Below are 22,034 nucleotides of genomic sequence, written 5' to 3'. Positions count from 1 at the left end.
AATTTAGTGATTTCCCCGAGCATGTTGCATACTTTTTATGCGGCTCCTCCACGTGAGCATAAGGAACTTCTGTTTATGGTTATTGATTCTGCCGAGCGGAGGTGGAGATAGTTTGAGTTATGGCCTCGGTCTGATTTGTGTCAGCAGGAAGTTTAAAAGAAATTGTTGCACACTTTCGGGAGGCCCAAAGTGGATTACTCTCAGGGTTTCAGGCAGGCCCCCTGATTGAATTGGTTTAGCTGGGGGCGTACGGAACGAGATTGGATTGGATGGGAATGGGGATGGGGACCTTCAATCAAAAACCTAGTTTGTTGCTGCCTTCGCCAACCTCATCGTATTGGCATGTTATTGGCAAAATGCGGCCACCCTCGATCCACTCATAGTTTCTATCAAAAATTCATGGCATACCCGTACGTTGGAGAGGTGTCAATAACTCGGCTGCTCCACTGACAATCGCCTCTGTCTGTCTGCCCGTACGCAATTTACAATTACCGCACGCACAGACAATTTATTTTCCAGCGCTAACAAATAAGCTAAACATTTTCGTGGCCAAGGGCCGTCCCGCTCCCAGGTGTATAGCAAATCAAAAAATCAGGCAGGGCTGGGCACGAACACACGCCCAGGCAATCAGTTAAATGTTTGTTGAACTCACCAGCGTCGAGGTCCTTAAGTTCTCGAGAACGCAGGATTCGCCGGTCTCGAGGAGTCCCAGGGGCTTCGCTACTCCGCTCTCGATGCGTTCCTGCCCTTTGCCGAAAATTGAGTTTGTTGGCGTCCAGAACGCAGGGCCCAGAAACCGCACAACCGAACAAAAAAGCCGGAGGAGCAGCTCCGCAGAACGATGAAGCGGCAACTTGAAAAATCGCTTGTCGCACTGCAAGCAGAGTGACGGGGAACGCTCACGCGCAGACGTAGTGATTTGGCTTTAAAAAAGCAAGGAACATTCCGGAGTTCCGGGGCAGGAAGCAGTCAGCAAAAGGAGCTGGGAAAGCTGCCACGTAATGAAACTGACAATTTAACTCACAGTCAGCCAGTTGTTTTGGATTTCAGTCCGGGTTCGACGGCGAGCTGTGTGCGTGCTGAAAAATCGTGTTATCGATTTAATGCGTTACGATATATAAGTATATACACCCCTAGTGTGTGTGCAGATTGAAGGGTTGGGCTGGGTTGGGTTTGGTTTGGTTTCGATTCGGAAAAAGGGTCGCTTGCCTTTGGCTTTGGCTTTTATCGCTCGCCTCTGTCTTTGTGACTGGCTGACTGACTGACTGACTGACGGACTGGCTGACTGACGTTCTCGTGTTTGCTTGCCAGTCCTGTCCTTTGACCGTTTTCCTCTCGCTCTTGCCTTTCCGTACTGCAAAGGCATTTGATTAATTTGCAGCAGTTTTCCATTTGGAATTGCTTTAGTTTCCTGCAGTTTTGCCACTCTCCCAGTGTGCAGGATTTGACAGCACATTTGAGGCCACTTTCCCTTCCGTTTGCTCCGCCACTTTCTCCCTATGGTTGTACGCTTGTATGTGTAACGTGGAAAGCTTCTTATGGAATGTTAAGTGATTTTTTATTGAATTTTTAAGCCCCACTTAGGCGTTGTCACTGGCAGTATCCCGGACCTCTTCCCAAACGTATCTCACTTCCGCCTCATCCTGCCGACTTGCTTACTAAATTAACAACCTTTTCTTGTCTCCTTTTAGGTACGTATACGCAATTTTATGACTCTGTCCCCTCGGGTGAGTGCTAGTATTGAAAATCAGGGCTGATATTGGGGCTTTATGGGCCTGAGATACGAGATAATGAAGGATGGCCGTTGTGCGTTAGATGGGGCCTTAACTCGTTCGCACTTTCAGCGGCAAATGAGAGTGCAAACAAAGCCGCCGGCAACAACGATCAAATTTAACGCGCTTTTTAAACCAAACAAAAGCAAATTGCAATGCCAGCACACACACACATAGACAGCTCGGCATTGCTGACACGGACACGGACACATGCGCGCATCCCCCAGACGCACACATGCATGCTAATTATGAGTATGCGCCGCACATTTAAGCAAATATAAACAAAACGTTAACGACAACAAACAGGAGCTCGGCAGTGGGGAAATGCAGTTGTTGGGCGGGTGGATGGGTAGATGGGTGGTTCGGGGGATAAGGAGAAAAGATGTAAATGCCGCACACGCTGCTGCCATCGAAGGAGATGGAACGTGCCATTGTGGGATCCAATTCAGGGCACTGAGAACTTGATGAACTGCAGCTACGACAGCTTATCGCATCGCCTCCCGATGAATGTGCGATTCCATGCGCTTATTGTTATCCTCGTTGTTGCAATTGTGCATTATTGTGATTATTATTATTAAAATGCAAATGAGCCGTGCAGACTTGTCAAGCACTCGCATTGCCATTTACTGGCAAAGACAACGACCGGGTCGGAATCAGAATCGGAATCAGAGTCAGGACGAGATGAAGGTTCCCATGAAGTGGCAAAAATGCAAAATGCGTAATTCGGTGCAACGGATTGCTGGGTTACTGGAGAACTCGTCATCATCATCAGGCTGGAGCGCAGCACAGTTTTTGCAGCTGGGCAGGCGTCATCATCAATTGCCGGTTGGCTGCCCATTAACATAATTTCAATTTGCATTAAATGGCGTTAAATATTACATTTTGGACAGCTGCCGCCTGCAGTGAGTGACAGGACGCGGAATGGCGAGGGCTGGCAGGTTCATTGAGCTAATTGCAGGTGCGAATGTGTCGCAATGAGCATTGCACGCCCCACCAGACACGCGATGGGTGGGGCAGTGGGCCCCGCTTTGTTTGATGTTTAATTTAGATTGAATTTCTGCATAAATTATGGCGCACAGAATGATTTCGAAATTATTGCTGGCTTGTTTGCGGTCAATTTCGACTGCAACTATTGCATAATTTGAGGCTTCGGGCCAATTAAACTGAGCGCACGCACACCCACAAGAATTTCTCATTTGCGGAGCTGCCTTTTTTATTGCCACCGGCAAGCGGGTGACTCGGGCAGGGGATTCATTCGGGCCCACCTTCAGGCAGGCAGGCAGGCTGCTCCAGTCACCACTCCTTCCACGCAATTTCCCCAAAAACGTCGACTGCCATGGCTGCTGTCTAATGTGCATTTCCCCGCCCGCCTTCCCGCTCTGCGCCGCCTGCTCCCACCAACTGACACCTCACACGCTCAACGATTTTTGATTTGGCAGCTCGTTTGCCGAAATGCAGCAGCAACGGCAGCAGGAATAGCAACAAAACTGAAACGATTCAGCCAGCCGCCATGCCACGTCGCTCGCTTAGCGCATTTCCAAGTGATTTTATGCATATTTCATGCCATACTTTTGCGCGCTATTAGTAGCTAGCAAGCAGCTACAGCCTCTGTGTGGAGGAGCTCCAAGGCTGGTTATTCATTCATTTATTATGACGACTATTTCGACTCCGAGTGAAAGGCATTCAATGGAGCGGCTGGCAAATTGCGTGGCAGGCAGGCAGCTAGGCAGCGCGGAGGCGTCAAGGCCATCATCGTTATTATCGAAACTTTGAAGTATTTCCAACTCGATTACCATAACCCAACTAAGAATCGTAATCAAATTTACCCATTTGACACTAAACTTTGAACGGAACTGGGTAGGATGGTGGTTGTTTACGCAGAGTTTGTAGGTCCCCAAATTGAGTTAGACAATTAGAAAGTGTGCGTCTGCATTCAATGTGCCAGTGAAGCGCCCTCAGGCATCCCATAAACTTTGGCCGCTTTCTAGTCAGTCTCACAGCCAGCCAGATCCTTGGGAATGCATTTTCCATTCGGGCCCTGAGAAGATGGTGGTGCATAAAACACTATGGTCCCGAAAATACCCATGGCCATAACCGAGTTTAGACCGCAAACGCTTTGCCAATGAGACAGAACCGAAATGTTGCTGGTTTTGACTTTGTTTCGCATCCCCGACTTTTTATTCATGCCACATGAAGTGAATGCACATGCACACATGTTCTTCACCGACATATTGAAAGAAAGAAATATGGGGGATTTGATGGTGGCTCATGTGGAATTTTTAAGCATACATGTTTTGATAGCCGGAACAGCCAACAGCCAATGTATTAGTATGGCACAAAAGTGGGTAAAGCTCATTAGGCTCCGAGTCCTGGGTCTTTGCTGAGGCTTTGCTCTGAGTCTGGAGTGCATCAAGTAAAAATGCTCGGATTGTTGCGTTGTCCGGTCAACAGGCGCTCTTGATATTGGTCCAAAAAGCCATGCAAATAGGCCATAAATTCATATTTTATTGCCTCGGCCAGCAGCTCCACTGGCATTTCTGATGCTCATGTCCTCCCGTCGCTCCATGAACAGTCTAAACTCTTGCCAAACATTCGAGAGCTGCATGCACATACTTTGGAGATTGACTCGGGCCAAAGGATTCGGTTCGGATGTGGGCTGGTAGAGGCAGGAGGACGGAGGAAGGAGGGAGGACCGACCGAGTATGTGTTTGTTGACAATAGACTTTTGGCATTATGTGCATTATGTGATTGCATACTTCCAGGTGCCTGGCCAAAATGCCGAAGAACACATCCCAGGCATTCTCGCACTGCGCACAAATCAATTTGCAGTGCACGGTCTTTCTCGAAGATGGAGCTGCTTAAAAACCAATCCCTGCTCGTCGCTGAGGGCTTATTCATTGCACGACTAATAAATAATCCAAAAATTGATTAATATCAATTTGGAAAATGCATTAAATCGAAATCTAGCCATCAATTAAGGCCACGAGTGCTCGCATGTGGTCCTGCGCATCTACTTACCTAATTTCTATGCACAATTCATACATCATTTATGAACAAACGCACACACACACACACACACACACACACGAGAGTGTGAATATATGTAGCTGCGTTTATCTGGCTCTTTTATGCTTCCCCGAGGCATTTCACATGGACAAATGGCTTTAAAATGCCGATTGGCATTGGCCTTAACGAACCCGTGCCGGCTCGAAAAGCGTGCCGCAGATAATGCAATTTGATTATTTTTGCACTATCAACTAATTAAAATTATGGAAAATATAATAATTACTCCCCCGCTCCGGCCATCCCGGCGCTTTGAATCAGTGGCGGCTGCCCTATAATCGGCTCAATAAATTAGCGCGATAAAAACAGCACGGAAATGAGGCGAAAAATTGGAAAGCACACTTTTAGGCACTTTGCCCCATTAATGTCGGTTGCCCGCAAAGAACTGAAATCGAATTTCAACTTTTTCAGTTCGGTTTTCCAATTTTTCCGTTCCATGCAAAATGAATATTTCAATGTTTATAATCAATTAAAAATTGACTTTTTGCTGTTGTAGCTTTGAATTTACTAGCAAATGATTTGACCTCACCTAGCGACATCTCCCTGCCCATCCTTCCCCCATCAGTCTGCCCGTCTCCCTCTTCTGTCATCACACAGAGCACTTAATGCAATTTGCATTCCGATGTTTTTGTGTTTGCATTTTGCATAAAAGCCGAAACCCTCCGCTTGCCTCCTCCCGGAGCTCTCCCCCCGATTCAGTTTGTCTCCTGTATAAATTTCAATTTGGCTTGGGAAATTCTGCATTTTGCAGCTGTCAAGGAAATTATTGTCTGCCAGACTAAGTCCTTGATATGTTGTTGCCTTAATTAAACAACAACGAAAAAGAACAAGATTCTTCTCGGGCCTGGATTGTGAATTGTGTAAAATATGTATGTTTCGTGTGCACTCTGTCTCTCGTTAAAGTGTTAATTTTATTGACATGTGACAGCCAAACAAACAATTTGTTTGCCTCCCGGCCAAATTGTTTGACTGCCAATGTTATTTGTGGTCGCAGTGGACGTTTTAAACGAATTTAATGAACGAACAACGGGATGGGAGACTGTCCTCCCCCCTGCGAGAAGTGGCCACTGTCTCCTCCCCTCTGACAGGTGGAAAGCCCAGCCCACTGGGAGTGGAAAATGGCAGGGCGAACTGTTAAAAAGAAAACATTAATCAGCGTTAAAAGTCGCATTAGCAGTAAACAAAATGGGGAGCGTCTGGGGGCGGGAACAGGAAGGGACAAAAAGGGACTCCGTGGGCAGGGGCATCCGTTCGAGGGGCACAAGCTAGCAAATACCGAACAGAAGCGAACTGAAAAGATCCAAACAAAAAAAGCAATCCACTGCGAGTAGAACTGTCGAAACGCAGAACGCAAAAGTCAAAGAAAATTGGTGAAGCCAACGAAAGGAGAGCGCAGGGCACGCGATGGTGGCGAAATGAGTGACTGGCAGTGAAAATCATTAAAAAGTCGTAAAAATCAAGGAAAATGGTAAACAACCAGCACAAAAAGGAAACCGAAACCAGGAATGGGGAAAATGGATAGGCGGAATAGAAGGGGATCCGACCGAAAATACGCACGCTTTATAATTAGAATTTAATCAAGCGCGAATCGCAAACGCCAGCGATTTCCCAGAGTGGGAAAGCGAAAGGAGAGCAAATGGGTTGCCCATGGCGAGAGGCAAGGTTCAGGAGCTGACTGCGTGCAGCTATTGTTTAAAGTGTAATTAAAAGCGTCGTGGAACCTTTTAGTGTGCATTTCAGGACGCAGGACGCAGGACGATGATATTAAATTTCCTCCTAAAACGCACAAACAAACAACGGACCGGGCCGAGCTTTCCAGCATGCTTTTAGGCACGGCTTAAAAATAAAACTCCATTAAGAACCGGCCCGCCCCTGCTGCCGCCCCAACCACTGACCACCAACAGCCCAGTAACCTTTGCTGACCTTTGCCAATTGATGGAGCAGATGGTCTGGAATGGGTCAAGAAGGGACAGCCGAATTGGGTCCCATTTTTGCATGAGTCATCTAACAAATGGTGCGGCGGGTCGGCTTTGGGTCATTCAATCTATGCCAATTACTACAGGATAGGGAAAGGGAAAAGGTCGATAGTGAGAGACGAGCAAAGGATGCTGAGTGCGAGCGATCCATCAAAGTGCCATGTGAAACGGTCACCTTGATACCACATGCATATGTATGTATATTTAGACCACGATTGCGAATAACGCGACATCGCTAAGTGGGCTAAGTACGAGTATGGTGTACTATGGCAACTTTCCGACATTCTAATTACTGGCAGCAGAGCCAGGCGAACTTCACTCACGGCATAGCATAAACTTTTGCCATAAACAAATTTTAATGGAGCAATTATAAGCAGCGTCTGGAAAAGCCACGCAACAACTGCCAAAAGAAAAACTCCGCAATTTTCATAACTAAAAGCCAAACTATTTTTTGCACACCGCCGAAAGGGAGAAGGGGAAACCGGTACGGATATAGAAACACGTCAAATGCAAATGTGTAACACTTGGAGCCACGCACGAACAAACGGAAAGGTTACTCCGATGACGCATGCAAGTGTAAAAATGCCGTTAAACGTCCTTAAAATGGCACCCCGCCACCCAACCCCACCCCACCCCATCCAAGGAAACCACCTCATTGATATGCACTCCCCGGAAAATCGGAATGAAGGGGAGGCGGCGGGCTCTTTTCATGCTTATCAGCGTACGAAATCAGCAAACAGCCGGCAGAGGAATATCTTTATAAATACCCAGAAACCTCTGCTGCTCCACAACAAGTCATTCATGCAGTGACTCATAGCGCAGTTAACCCCTTGTTCAACTCGTGGCCCATCAAAAAAATAAATCAGGAGGGGATCGGCGGAGGAAGCGGCCCTTTTGTCTATGCCACGAGCTTTTTCTATGCGCTCTGTTTGCTTTTCCTAGGCATTTTTCTATTCCAAGCCCCAGACAGACACGCCCACCAGCCCACCGCCCACCACCAGCCCATCGGCGTGGGCTTTGGCAATCTATTAAATGTTGTCATTGTGCTTGCTCTTTAGGCAGTAGACAATGCAGCAGAGGAGCAACAAACGGGAGCAGCAAAAAACGAAACTGCTGAAGTGATTAAAAATAGTAGTTGAGCTTGGGAGCTGGGAAAGCCGAGGAGTGTAAGCCGGCATGCAATTTTTCATGGCGCACTCCGGTGCGTGTTTGTTTTTTGCGAGGCAGTGAATCTCTTGTTCCCCGGACCGAGCCATCGGCGCTGCAAATCGATCACGACTATAGGGCGTTAATGGATTTCTGGACTAGACAAAAGTTTATTGAACTGAGGCGCCGATGGACGCGGATTAAATTTGTCTGTGCGGTGAATTATTCCCGTCCCCTCGAGGGGTTTGGTTTTCCATATGGAGAGAGGAAAGAACCCAACTCAACTTCGGCCCCATCAAAGTCAAATCTTGGACTAATCGCTTTCTGATTTCGTACCTTCGTACAAAGGAGTCCTCGGAGGATCTCAATGGGGGCGGGCCATCTAGATAGTCCTCTTTGGCGCTGAGCAATAAACGCCTATCTGGGCGACAAACAAGCCGCGGCGCGACGACGACCTTTGGGCCCAGCTCTCGGGGTCGACCCTTTTCGCTGAAGTAACTTTGAATAATGTCATTTTAATTACCGCAACACTCAAATCACAAGGAAACGGGCAAATAAATAAATAACGCGGCACCGGGAAAATATCCGTTTTAATTAAGCTCGTCGAAAGAAACGGGCGGAACGTGAAAAAATGCCTCCTAATTACTTTTGTATGTGGTCGCGGCAGCCGAACTCGAACTGAACTCGAAAATAAAATTGAAATTCATTAAACTGAAGTGGCGGGAAGATTTATTACCGCAGAATGCCGCATGTTTTTAGCACTCGGATAATTTGGCAAGCGTTTTTGGGTTCTTTGTTTCCTGGCAGCGCTTGTCGTCCTTGCTGCTGTCGATTTGATTTGCCTGCTTTCGGTCTTCAGTTGCCCTGTTTTAATTACACAAAGGCAACAAAAAGCACTGTCTTTCGACCACTTCCACCTCCATATCCACCTCCATATCCAATCCAATCAGCACCTAAGCCGACATCGGGGGCGCTGATTAAAAGGCAATTTTTTTCTCCTTCGCCGCGAACGCAGAAAAGTATGCCACCCAAACGCGTTTCCAACTCTGAGGCAGTCGGCTAATTGGTTGCCATCGGGAAGGAGCGGGGAAGGGGCACAGCGAAACGATTTGTAATTGAATTGAATTGATTTAGTGGATTTTCGTGGGCCTCCAGCCTCCTTGGCGGCCTTCTTCACGCAGAGTGCGTGGCGGGCGGACAGGTGCTAACAGAGCAGGCACGTCTGCTAATGAATTTCACTCAACCTGGTTGGGGCATGTATTTATGTGGGCCGCCACTTGGGGTGGATTTAAAACCCAAAGCCCTCCCGAACGCCGACTAATTCAATCCTCCAGCGGCTTGCATGCTACAGTTCACAAACAATTACATTTCCATATGTGTTATCATCATTTTCAATTAGCTTCCGGCTCGAGCAGGACCGTTTCCAAGCCGATTTCTAAAGCTCGTTCGCCCGCATTTAGCATTAATGAAATGTCCATTGAATGGCGCTTTTTCCTTGCGCTTTTCCGGGTGGGCGCAATAGGAGGGCGGGTGTTACATGTGGCAGGTCCGTGGCTTGGGGCATTACAAATGCACTGGGCTCGGGGTAATGTGTCAGTATAACGGTTTGTATAAGCAATGTGAACGGTGAGTGGGTAGCACAGTTTTGTCGCCGCACATCATTTTTATTGCATAACGAAAATTGTCAAAATCGTCAGGCTGCCCCCTCGACTCCCTCGCTTCCGCCATGCATTCATTCATTGATGTATGCGGTTGAACCGGTTCCACCTCTCCACTCCACTCCTCCGCTTCCCCTGCTATCAGTGCAAAATTTCATTTCCGGGAAGGCCTGACAGGTAATGTGTCCCCTAACCCACACCACAACAACCCAACCCCATCCCAACAAAAGCCATCCCCAATCCAACCCAAACCCAAACCCAAACCAGCCAGCCGCTTCTGCTGCGTCGGTGTTTTTGACAATTTTCATGTTTCAATTTTTCATTATGTGCAGCGGCAGCCTTTGTTGCTGCCCGTCCGGCGGCTTCGAAATTATTTATGCATAATGCTGGTGGGCGTGGCAGCATAATGCTCTGCCCCCCACACACATGCACATACAGAGACCAGCCGAAAACGAGCCGCAAAATGCAAAATTCCGATCGGTTTTATAGAATGCAATAGTCTATGCCGTTTAACGCCGTTCGCAATCGGTCGATTTAGATCGATTATGTGGGCCCAAACCAGTGGCATTCACAACTCCATCGCAGTGCGAGGGAAATTCCGAAAAGGGGCGAGGAAGCGGGGGAAAACTCGCCTCGCCTTGACCAAGTTTCGCCGACAAGTTTCCGCAAATGAAGGAAGAGCGTGCCAAGTCGAAACCCAACCAAGAACAACCCAAATACAAAACACAATTGGGTGATGGGGGGATGGGGTCAATTCAACTGGGCGAGGCAACTGTGCGTTAATGACAGAATAAAACGAAATCCAAACATAAATTACGCGCTTATCAATTTCATTTATCTTTGGATTTCGCTCTGCTCTCGGCGAGAGTTTCGTTTCGTTTCATTTCGTTTTCAGTTTGATGGTTTTGTAATTGAGTAATAAACTTTGGTATCGTTTCGTTAAAGTTCCCTCGTTTTTGGCCAATTTCCCCAATAAATTTTCGCAACTTTGCTTTGCCGCTCCTTCGGATTCTTCTTGTGGCTGTTCTGTTTCTGTTTTTGGCGATGGCTTCTGCTCCTGGTCATTGGTTATTCGCTCCTTGGCGATAAGAGCGCCAATGTTGGGTTCCGGCATCATTATATTCACTCGAACTTTCGAGCGGCGAACGATTATTCCGGAGTTTATTGTCCTCGACGCCTCCGATAAGTGACCATAAAAAGTTCCATTATGTGCCATCTATACACTTTAGAGTCTCTCACATCGATTTGTTAATGAGTTTCCACAGTCTTCAAGTTCCGAATTGAGCCTAGAAGCGGAAAATCGTGCCCAGTCAAGCACCCCTGTCCGCAAAATGCGCTTATTTCATTTCAAACTTTAAGGCAATTTCAGTGCAATCCATCAAGATGACACGCAACCCCCAAAATTGTAGTGCAACCCCCAAATGCTCATCAACTCGCGTTTATGTATATCCTCGCTTGCGAGTGCATATCGCCATAAACAGAGCCATTTATTACAATCAAATTTTAAATGCGCGAATAAATCTTGGGGAGCATGTTCAGAAAATGGCCTCCATTGTATCTATAAAGCGCTTAAAGCTTAGCTCAGAGCTGCTGCCCCGTCGACCGGAAATCGCCGCCTATCAGATGACCAAATCAAAAAATTGCCGGTCATTGTATCTCGATGGGGATGTCGTTTGGCGATGTCGCAGTGCGCCTAAAATGACACACAATAAATTTTTATTTGCCGCTTTATTAAATTTTATTCGCCTTCGCCTGGGGGCAGAACTATGCTAGCCCCTCTATCCACATCCATCTGTCTGCCAATCGTCTGGCTCGGCCATATAAGGCTACACCCGCATCCTGCAATCCTCGGGATACTCTCCTCCCCGGCGACTGCAGACTGAGTGAGTGGGCGCGCGGTGGGCGTGGCTCGTCGCGGAAAAAGGCAAATTCATCAATTACTTAATATAATTACTTTTGGCTTTCGGATTATGCATACAGCACATACACACAGCTCAGCTCGGCAGACGCACACAGGGATCCAAGCGGGGACCAACATTAATACTTAATATAATAAATTGTAGCCAGTCGGTGGGCCATGGCAATGGCATTCCACGGGCAGAAGGCCCATTCCCGGCCAGAGCCACCCTTGTGGCACCCCAGTGCCCAATCCCAAGCCCCTGTTATTGCATATTTTTTGGACCGAAACACAGGACCCAAAACAGGGAGCGTCTGCGCCTGACTTCTGGGCACTGATGCTGCTCCTGCCAGCTGCTCCTGCTCCTGCCTCTGTCCTGGCCGGGAACTGCAACTCCATACACGCAATTACCAGTAGCTCTGATGAAATTAACAGGGCCGGCAGGCTGTGGAGAGCGGAGGGGCGTGAGGGGGCACTTTGGAAGGGAAACATTTCATGGATTCCATGGACGACTCGGCTAGCCTGTTTGCCGTTTTAATGGCTTTTAAAGTGCAGCAGAGGGGCAGGGGCTTAGTTCGGAACGAACACGGCATGATCGTAATAAATAAGTTCACAAGAAAACAGCAGTGGCGGCAAAGTGGAAATGGAAAAGCGGGCAGTCACGCTGTTGACTTTGAAAATGATTGCGTATGCAATACGGATCGTGTGGATGTGTGACAGTGTGTTTTTGGGAAAGCAACATTTGCAGAAAAATGCAAATTGAAATATATAGTAAAATTGGCAATCCCTACCCTTAAGGTATCCTTCTGCTCAGTAAATATATATATTTATAGATATATGCATCCGAACCTGTAAAGGTTTTCAATTCTCTCTCTATTTGGTACGTATGCTAAAAGGGGACAATAATAAAGAGTTTCAAGTGGATCCAGCGGGCAATTTAAAGTCCATTAAAGTCAGAATTGCTAATCCGAATTAGTGTCGCCGATAATAATATTAATATATGCCAACACTTCGCGTCATGGCCCCTTGGTTATCGGCCAATAAATGCGCCAGTTTATGGGCCAGCATAAATTGCCATAATTTAGCCGTTTGTCAGTTAATATTTTTACATTAATTTATTGGAGCTCATAACCCTGTGGCCACCGGCTCAAAGGCAATTCCAGCGGCCATCAACTTTACAGCTGACCACAATTTAAGGGGTTTTGGGGTTAGAGCGGTAAACGCCTAAAAAAACTCAAATTGTAATATAATTAATTCGCCTGACAATTAGAGCCCGGCATAGAAAAGTTATTAATTTCATAAATTTCATATTGTCAAATCCATTTCAGCTATGGCTGCTCTTATGGCCGTTTTTGTTGCGCATATTTAATGGCCATTGTTGCACACAATTAAAACAATTAAATGCCATAAAAATGGCGAAAAGGCATAAATGGCGAAACGACAACGGGCACTCATAAATAATGGCAGTTTTAGTGTAAAACGCAAGAGTAAACAGAAAAAACAGAAATTATGACAATTATTGGCAATAATATTAAAGTAATATTAATTGACACGCCAAAACCCAGGGAAATGTTAATGACAATTTTAATCACACTTAATCTATTTACCCGCCCCAAGAACGCCTGATTCGTAGCTGACCCTCAGGAAGAGGCCATCGCCACGCCATGCTCGATATTAGAATTAATCCCTGGCTCATCCACGGGCTCACCCAACTGAAATTGACCTCATCACACCAGCCACTAGGCAGCGGCAATTGGCGATTTCACACACTCACTCACTCGGTCGCGCCGAGATTTGCAGCGTTTTTCCTTTCGCTTTTCCTCACAGCTTTTCCCCGGCTCGCTGTCGCCGTCGGTTTAACTCTATTAAATATAATGGCGAACCAATTTTTTCGCTTTGATTTTTATTAGCGCCGTTTATGGATGGAAAAAGCGCAATGCTCCGCTGCTCCCGGTGCGTTGTTATTTTTATGCAGGTATTTCAGTCGCAAGCCAGAGAGCAAATAAAATATGCAGCGGAACAGGCCATGGTTCATTAAGTATGCGCCATGTGGCCGGCCAAACAAACGAGTGCGCTCGAAAGTATGCAATTGAATTTAAATATTGCAAGTGCATGTCCTGCCACCAGTGCGATGCAGTGGCCCACCAGGGGGGTGGTGACAAGGGGTTCCTGGCTTGATGGAGGTGGCGTCCGCTGCCGAGATATGCGCCCGCCCAATGCTTTTTGCAGCTGTGTGCGTTAATTAACACAAACTTTATTACAAAATGTCTGCCGCGGCAAACTTTAATGGCCGCGCATCGCATTGCCCCCCACCATCGCACTGCTCCCCCTGACCCCGCTCCCTTGTATATATCAACATAATGAAATTATAAGCGGTTTGATTTTAATATAAATTACTTTTTATGAGACAATAATTGATGTCCGCACAGGCAGCTGCCGTTTAATGATTATATGCCAGTCATGGATATGACGAATCCGCACCCCAAGCGCCGCGTTTTCGGCTCCCTCGCCAGTAAATAAAGACCAGATCAGTCGATAAAATCCACTTTGCGAAGTCTCCGGCTGCAACGGGCAACTACTTTCAATTAAATGCGATAAGGCTGACAATGTTTATTGACTATAAAATAGGAAACCGACCTGCGATCGGAAAATCAAGGGGAGAAAACAAAATAATGCAAATAATAACGTTGATAAAATAGCGCTTACAGTAATTTAAATTAAATGCATTTAAATGATAAAGGTGAATGCGGGGCAAAAAAACATCGAAGCCAAAAGCAAAAACAAAAAAAATAAACGTGCAAATAAACAATAACGCAAAAAAGTACGCAATAAATATGGCTGCGCTTTACAGTTCATTAAATCGAAAACAAAAGGCAGCCGCCCCTGCATTTATTTTTACCTTCGCCACGGCCCCAATAACAACAAACAAACAAACAAATTTAAATGCGTAATTAAAATATTCTTTTTTCCCGCCTTTATTGCACTGCATTTAATGCTGGCTTTATCGCAATTATTGTTATTAGTTTGCCAAAAGCGGGCCTCATCTCACCTGGCCTCCTCGAAATTATGCAAGCACATCGAGCTAATTAAATTTAAAACCGGAAATGCCGAGCTGCAGACAAGGCGCGCATCCTCGTGCCATTAAGCACTAATTTACACGCGTAATAATTATAAGCGAATTTCGACCCTTTCGCGAGAGGATCAGAGAGAGGATCCTGGGCGGGGGCGTAGCACGTAGCAAGGACATCGCCGTGTCCTGCCAGCACTTTGAAGTGCCCTCTTCTCACGGTGCCCTGCCTGCCTGGCGGTTTAATTGGTCTAGAAATTGCACGTCACTGTAGATAAATTTTTATTTGAAAAAGTTTATTAAACATTTGCATTGCTCAGGCACCTCACGTACACCCACCGCCTCCCAGCGCCCACCAGCCCTGCCACGCCCCCTCAATGAGCACTTGTGTGACGTCGTTCTGGCCATTGGCGTTTTTATTGCAAACTTTTTCACTGTTGCCTTTTGGCATTGCCATTTGTGTCGTTCTCTATTGCTCTTTCTGCCCGCTCGTTTGTTTCGTTTCTTTTTGTTTGTGCAAATTTTTGTTATTGAAAAAGTTTTGCGTTTTTGTAAAAATTATATGCGAAACTTTTGCTTTGTAATTGCATGCAGGCAGTCGGCGTGGAAGGCCAGCGTTCGCAGGCGCAGGCAAAAAGCCCAGGACCCCTGGGCCCTGAAATGTTATCCCTACGTGTCCAATTACATGTGGGTTGTGCTGATTGGCGGGAAAAGGGTTCGAGGAGCTGACTCGCTCCGCTCGCATAAAATTTAATATTAACCAATATTTGAGCGGGCCAAACAAGCTGAATCGGAATAGACAACGCTTAAGCCACCCTACACTATTAAGCCGGGCATTAAGCGACTAACGGTAAACAAAGCAGACCCACCACGCCCCCAGCCGCCCACCGCGACCCCCATCGGTTCGGCAAACAAGGCGGCGAGGCGAGCGAACGCTCGAGAAATCTTATTTATGCTGGGAAAACTGAAACTGTTATCAAATAATTTATTCGTCTCACCTGCAACAACAAATTAAGTTTTGTTTCCCCCTCCCCGCGCTTCCGCAACCCGAAAAGGTAAAGAAAAATGAAAGGAGCTAGGGCGAAAAGTCCGTGGGGCGGACAAAGGAGCATTATCCACGTGCCCCGCCACTTTCAACTCATTAACTGCCCGCCCGGGCCATTAAGAGACTTATTTTCACACTTGCATAAACTCATTTAGAGCGGGAACAAAACTGAACTGTTAAGAGCCACCCAGGCCACCCAGACAGCCAGGCTACGCAGGACGCCAGGGATTCGGAAAGGAGCGGGGGAGTCGCCACCTTATCACACGGCACGTCGGCTGCGAGCGCATCGTGACATAAAATTAATGCCCAACCGACAATTTTAATCGGCAACAGTTTTTGTCTTGAGTTATAGCACCGGGAGCAGAAGGGAGTCAGGACAACCTGTAGTCAGGAGTCTGGATTCTGGATTCCGGGTTTTGGGGGTTCACAATTCTGGATTGTGAGTACTCCACTCTGGGTTCTTGGAGTGGAGTGCGCCGTAAACTTTGCTGCAAGATTTTACCAACTTTTCGGGAGACAGACAAGAGAGACCGAGGCGGCGGAGGCAGCCGGATGCGTATATTTAAAACTTATTAAATTGCTATAATTTATACGACTTATCTCGCCCCGAGGGTTGCTTAAGCAGCAAAAAATCCCGCTGCATGGCTACGGGCTGTGAGGGCACACGGCGAGGGCAATTAATTTACATGCAAATCGTGCCGAAAGTTTGCGCCCCACCCACGTGACACTCATCTCGGCTGTGCTTTTAAGCCTCCGGATTCCGGCATACGGACTACGGCGCACGGAGCCCAGAGTCCGGAACACGGCACCCGGAACCCGGAATGCCAATCCGGATTCATTCTTAGCGCCGCGACTCACCCACACACACACTTGATTAGAGCTTGAGGCGGTGCTGGGGTCGCCCGCTGTGCGCCGTCTGCTTGAAACAATATGGCACCGAGGACTACGACCCTTTTGGGGTATCTTCACGGACGTCGACAGGTTGCCGCATCGTTAGAGGGACCGCTCCCGGACCCAAGTCCTTTATTGTCCTTGTCTGTCTGACTGCCTGGCTGTCCTGCCGTCTTTGCGCGCCTAACAAATTGCAGAATTTTTTGTGTTGATTTATCGCACAAGAGCGGCGGCGGCGGCGGCAACAATAAAAATAACAACAGCAGGGCGAGCGAGAAACGAGCGCACATTAAACATTCAGTAATGAGTTTAAAGTTTTAAATGGAATTTTTGATTATAAGCAGCCAAAGAACAAAGGACGCGGCAGTCAGAAAAGCTATTCGTAGTATCGCAATTTGTGCCCACTTACGGTCGTAATTGCGAATGGAGCGACTTGAGCGGGGCGCCAATCACAGTATTTCTGCATTATTCCTAGCATAATAACCGGCACATGAATGCGGGATTGGATGCATGGGGAATATGAGTTATACATACTTACAGGGGCTGCGGGTCCGTGTTTCGTGTCCTACATTTCCACCCCAACGCTCCCCCCGGGCGTTCGCCTTATTGTGAATCCATCATAACCACCTTCGCACATCCCTCGCAGACAACGGCGCCAGCAACGCCATCAAATTCCAACGCAAATCTCTGGAAATCCCAGCACTTTGTTCAAACATATAAGCCCAGATCTCCTTTCTGCCGCCGAATCTTCAACTTTTGCTCGTCCGGAACCTGTACGGGGTTTTCTTTTCAATTTGGGCCAGGACACAGTGAAACGCGAGGCCATTAAACGCTTTAAAATCAACATCAACACCGATGACGACGACAGGGGCAATAAAGTCGACCCAAAAATTGCTTCCTGTGCACATAAAACTCAGTCGGGGCCAGAAACAAGCTAAAATACCTATACACACACACTCAGCGGAACAACTGCTGAGCCTCGCAAACAGACGCGGTAAAAGTAAACGAAACACTTTGCCGCCCATCCCCCGATTTCCCCAGCCCACTTAATACTTAAATGCAAACGTGTAAATTATGTGATTTTTCCCCGGCGGCCATGTTTGTTTGCAAACTCCATTACGAACATGGCGGGGCTCCACTTCCCTCGCCGCTCACCTGTTTGTTTCAAGCAATCGTCGCGCTTTACCATTAAAATGCGAGGCGCAACAAAAAATACAGAGCCCGAGCGGGATACCCCTTTATGTGCCTTTATGTGTTTTTCATGTACTTTTATTTGATTGTCGCACGCTTTGGCGCCCCAGAACAGTGGGGCATGGGCATGGCATCCCCACTTAATGGCGATGTTTTTTAGTGCTCAAAATATTAGCAAATGTTCATTAACGGCTATGCAAATTTGTTGTCGCGAGGACCGAGCCAGTTTGCCGGACTCCCGAAAAGGCAATTACTCAAAAAGTACTTAACACACAATTGTTGCGTGTGCCCATGGGATGGGAGCTCAGCCAAAATCCCCAAAAAAGCACTGGCTGCGCATTGAATCTCAATTGGATTTGGCTCTCCTGGGGCAGGCTTCACAAGTTCACCATACGCCTAATTCTCCGGTCTGTTAACCTTGCGAAAATTTCACTCTTGACATCGTTTTTAGTTGCAAGAAGCAGAGCGTATGTAAAATTTCCACTTCAAGGAAATCTAGCCACCCCACCCACTTTCCTCCCACATTACAAGGAAACATTCGTCGAGTTGTATGAAAATGGAGTAGAACCTAAAAACAAGTTAGTTGCTTGCTGTTTGAAGACAATGTTCTTGCGTTAACTAGTGGTGTTATAAACTGAATTGGTCAAAGGATCTTCGGGGTTTTTGTACTACGCTTGCCTTAACATATTACGGAACAGGGTATCTTAGGGTCGAGCATCCATCCATCTTCAGGCGCACTGAGAGGGGGGAAGTAGGAGGCCAGTAGGGTGAAAACCAGCCGCCTGGAAAGCCAATTAAAATGAAATCAAGCCAGCCACTCGCCCCATTCACTTTTGGCCTGCTTTCGCCCAGCCAACAACTTAGGGAGTTTATTGGTCTGCGACACCTTGGAGCGCGCACACAAGAGCGATGGGGATGTGTATAAATTTGTAATTTTAATATTATTAAAAATGTTAAATTGCACGCAGCATAAATCTCATTTCTGTTGCACTCCCGGGGGTGGTGGCGCCAGCTTGTTGCCGTACTTTTGTGGCCTGGAGGGGTTGACACCAACAGAAACGAAAAACACAACACATTATATGCCATCGCCATTACTGCCAGCTGCGCTAGCCACACTATTTATATTTTTATTGTCCTCGATGTAACTGGGCTGCTAAAATATCGCCAATCTCACCACCACGCTCGCTGGCGGCTTTGCTATTTTAATTTAAGCGATTTACTCTCGGGTTCATAAAACGACCGCAGGCCTAATCCCCATTTTGCATAAAATGTCAATGCAATAAAATGGAATGAAATTAATAAACCGAAATTTTATGTCCCAGCCCATTAAAGTGTGTAGCTAGCTGGCCGAGAAGGAGTTGCAGTTTACTAGCCCGACCACTTCGAAGTTCCAAGGGGTTAGAGCCAATCACGACGAAGAGCTCATTCAGCTCACTCGAATGCTGCAATCAGGCTGAAAGTTCGAGAGGATCTGGTGTGAGAGATCTGGCAGAAGTGATTGGGTCGTTTGCGGGGCAGAAACGAGCCAAAGCAGACATATTTGTGATCTATTCGGCCGATAAATTGACCCCGTGTGGGCGGTGGATGCCATTTATCGTGGCATACTTTGTCGTGTCTGCCATTACGTTTAATGACCCCGCAGCACTTTCATCGCATCACCCTCCAAACGCTTCCGGGGAGCAGGAGCACCTCCTCCACCTTTTTTTAAAAGCATCCAGCCAGCGCCCATTAACTTGTGTGAATTTATATCAGTCATTGGCCCGGCTCCTACTGCTAACTGCTATTATGCGTTCGTTAATTATTCACACACAAATACTACTGCCACTGCTGCCATCCCTTTCGCCACACGTTTCGGTCATAAAAACTGCCCGCCCTGCCACGCCCCCTTAACGAGGCAGCCAACTCTGGGGCTCGCCCAGAACTCTCGGCTTAACCTTTGCGACTGGATTGGGGATCTCCTCCCTCCTCCCTCCTCCCTGGGCATTTAAGCATCTCCCAGCCGTCCGCCGCCCCACTTTCCCGCTCACATATGGCGGGATCTTGACATTAAATAAATCTAACATTCCGTATACGCTTAGTGGGCATCTTTAATACTCATCCGCACATTTCCACAAATGTGTGTATATGTGCAGAAAAAATGACGCAGACATTATTCACGCTATCATTGGGCACACACGAAGGGACAGGGTCAAAAGTAGAGCCACGAGTCGAGACGAGACGGGGCTGCGCTGCTCTGGGCTGGGCAAATCGTTGTGGGTTAGCTCAAACTATGCTCTTGTGGGCTTGCGGATTCCCGACTGCCGTGGCTCGTTTTGCCAGAAATTACGATTTTTGGTGAAAGCGAGCGTTTGTCACCCGCTCGCATTTAAGCCACATGTCGCCGGTGAATGTGTGAATGTGGCACGGAGTCTGCCCATGATAGCCGCATGCATAACCTGGAAAAAAGACCGCCTAAGCCTTGCGTGAAAGTGAGCGGGCCACAAGATGACCGGCTCAGTCTCAGTTGGACAAAGGCCGCCCTAAAATGGCGTCACCTAGTTAGGGTGGGGGGTTGAGCATTAACCATGTTCAAAACGGCTACCGTGTTACCACCGCTCCATGTCACATAATCGAATTATCATCATGGCATCAACAAATGATTTCAACTTACGCTGTCCTTTGGTCCTTCCTCTGTCACCACCGCACTGGCCGCCCTGCGGCGTTGCCTTTTTTCACTTCACTTCATTCCGCCGGAGCCCATCCCTGGCCACCTCTGGATCCACATCACCAGGCTGCCGGGAAAACCTCACTTTTTTACCATTTCTACCGCCGGCTCCTGTTTTGCCAACGTCATTGTCGCTGGTCATTTGCGCTGCTTACTTCATCCATTCATTCGCTGTTCGTCCGTTTCATTTCGCCTCGTCCTTTTTTCAGCTTTGTTCCGTCTGTCGTCTCGTTTGTTTGAGGTTATGTTGAATGTCAGTTTGTTATCCTTGTGCAAATCCTTTTATACAAATGAAATTTGCGCCAAATGGCGATAAGCAAAGTACAATAGTGTGCGGATGGTCTGCACAGACCCAGCTCTCCCACATCCCCGACTCTCCACCACACCCCCCGGAAGCGGAGGTGGGTGACCATTCCACGTTCGAAGAGCTTTTAAATGGAAAATCGCACGCTCAAATGCCCGAATTGATTACTAACTCGTTTTCACCAATCCCATTCCGTTGCAGACATCAACAAGGGATCACCCATCGACTTCAAGAGCGGCTCGGCCTGCTCCACACCCACGAAGGATACGCTGAAGGGCTACGAGCGGAGCACGCAGGGCTGCATGGGTCCTGTGCTGCCGCCGCGCAGCGTCATGAACGGACTGCCCGCACACCACTACTCGGCGCCGATGAACTTCCGCAAGGACCTGGTCGCGCGCTGCTCCTCGCCGTGGTTCGGTATAGGATCCATCTCGGTGCTCTTCGCCTTCGTGGTTATGCTAATCCTGCTGACCACCACCGGCGTTATAAAATGGAACCAGTCGCCACCCTGCTCCGTTCTAGTCGGCAACGAGGCCTCTGAGGTCACGGCTGCCAAGAGCACGAACACTGACCTCTCCAAGCTGCACAACTCATCGGTGCGAGCGAAGAACGGACAAGGAATCGGACTGGCCCAGGGACAATCGGGACTCGGAGCCGCAGGCGTGGGATCCGGCGGTGGATCTTCGGCGGCCACTGTGACGACGGCCACCTCGAACAGCGGCACCGCACAAGGACTGCAGTCGACGTCGGCCTCCGCGGAGGCCACGTCCTCGGCGGCCACGTCTTCCTCCCAATCCTCGCTAACGCCTTCGCTGTCCTCGTCCCTGGCGAATGCCAATAATGGAGGTAATTATGCACAACTTTTAATTATTTTTAAATGAGTTTTCGCAAGTTTTGCCAGCCAGCTACCAAGAGGGGAAGCTGAGAGAGAACGATTGAGAGAAAGCCAAGACGTCGGAGTATTTAGCGCTTAGCGCCCTCCGGCGGAGACAAAAGTTTATTGTTTTTGTAGGATTTTTTAGACCGAAGTTTGCGCCTGACAGACAGACAGACGCCTACGCCGAATGGGGATTATGCGAATGCCGTTTTCATTATTCCTCGAAACGCCTTCGCATTTCTTTCAATTAAAGTTCAACTTGAGCGCGTTCTTTGGGATTTGTCGGGCTAAAATATTGCATTAATTACTTTTTTGAATTGACAGCAAGGCAGCTGAGAAGGCAGCAGCTAGAATAAGACAGTCGAAAGTTTTTAGTGTCACACAGTTCGGCCTTCTCTTTTCCGAGCGCTCTTCAGCCTGTAACCTAGGACCTCTTTAACCGA

General features: G+C 47.7%; 1 protein-coding gene across 4 annotated transcripts in view; it reads left to right on the top strand.

Moving 5' to 3' along the window:
• Window positions 1–22,034, top strand: part of LOC117141908 (teneurin-m) — a 113,721-nt gene that overhangs the window by 79,847 nt on the left and 11,840 nt on the right. For all 4 annotated transcript variants that reach the window (XM_033305627.1, XM_033305626.1, XM_033305625.1 and 1 more), the window contains one exon: window positions 20,916–21,560. In XM_033305627.1, the coding sequence (XP_033161518.1) occupies window positions 20,916–21,560 (645 nt within the window). The remainder of the gene's footprint in view (window positions 1–20,915; window positions 21,561–22,034) is intronic.

Source organism: Drosophila mauritiana, chromosome 3L, assembly GCF_004382145.1.
Source record: "Drosophila mauritiana strain mau12 chromosome 3L, ASM438214v1, whole genome shotgun sequence".
NCBI lineage: Eukaryota > Metazoa > Arthropoda > Insecta > Diptera > Drosophilidae > Drosophila > Drosophila mauritiana.
This window is presented reverse-complemented; position numbering and strand designations above follow the sequence as displayed.